Here is a 378-nt window from a genome sequence, read left to right on the forward strand (position 1 = left end):
CCCCTGCCATTCTCCAGCCAGCGGGGGGCCCGGTAAAGGTTGTGTTGTGTCTGCGGTTGGCCACTGACCCGCCTGAACAGTTCCTGACCAGATGAGGCTATGTCCACATATTGCAGGCTCTCAGGCTGCAGCATCCTGGGCAGGGACTGAGATTTGGCTTTGGTCTTGGGGTGGATTGCCATGCCCTCTGGTGTCCTGGCATGGAGCCACTGTTGCTCCTGTATCCAACGTTCACCATCACTCTGTGACAACTGGCGGCGAAAGCTCATAGCAGGGCGCCACCCATCTGTCCCAAGGCTCTGGCACTTTCTCTCAGTCATCATCCTCCACTGATGGAGAGAAGCCTCTCGCTCTCTGGAACTGGACTGAGCCTGAACT

At 57.7% G+C, this 378-nt stretch overlaps 1 protein-coding gene across 3 annotated transcripts in view; it reads right to left on the minus strand.

Annotated features, from left to right (window-relative positions):
• Positions 1 to 378, minus strand: part of LOC109952641 (microtubule-associated protein futsch-like) — a 25,663-nt gene that overhangs the window by 8,954 nt on the left and 16,331 nt on the right. Inside the window, exon 1 of one of the 3 annotated variants that reach the window (XM_020587817.1) lies at positions 3 to 372. The exons of the other annotated variants lie outside the window; for them this stretch is intronic. Within the exon in view, the coding sequence (XP_020443473.1) occupies positions 3 to 323 (321 nt within the window). The 5' untranslated portion in view covers positions 324 to 372. Of the gene's footprint in view, positions 1 to 2; positions 373 to 378 lie in introns of those variants that run through there. 3 annotated transcript variants of the gene reach the window in all.

Source organism: Monopterus albus, unplaced genomic scaffold (genome assembly GCF_001952655.1).
Source record: "Monopterus albus unplaced genomic scaffold, M_albus_1.0 scaffold482.1, whole genome shotgun sequence".
Classification (NCBI taxonomy): Eukaryota; Metazoa; Chordata; class Actinopteri; order Synbranchiformes; family Synbranchidae; genus Monopterus; species Monopterus albus.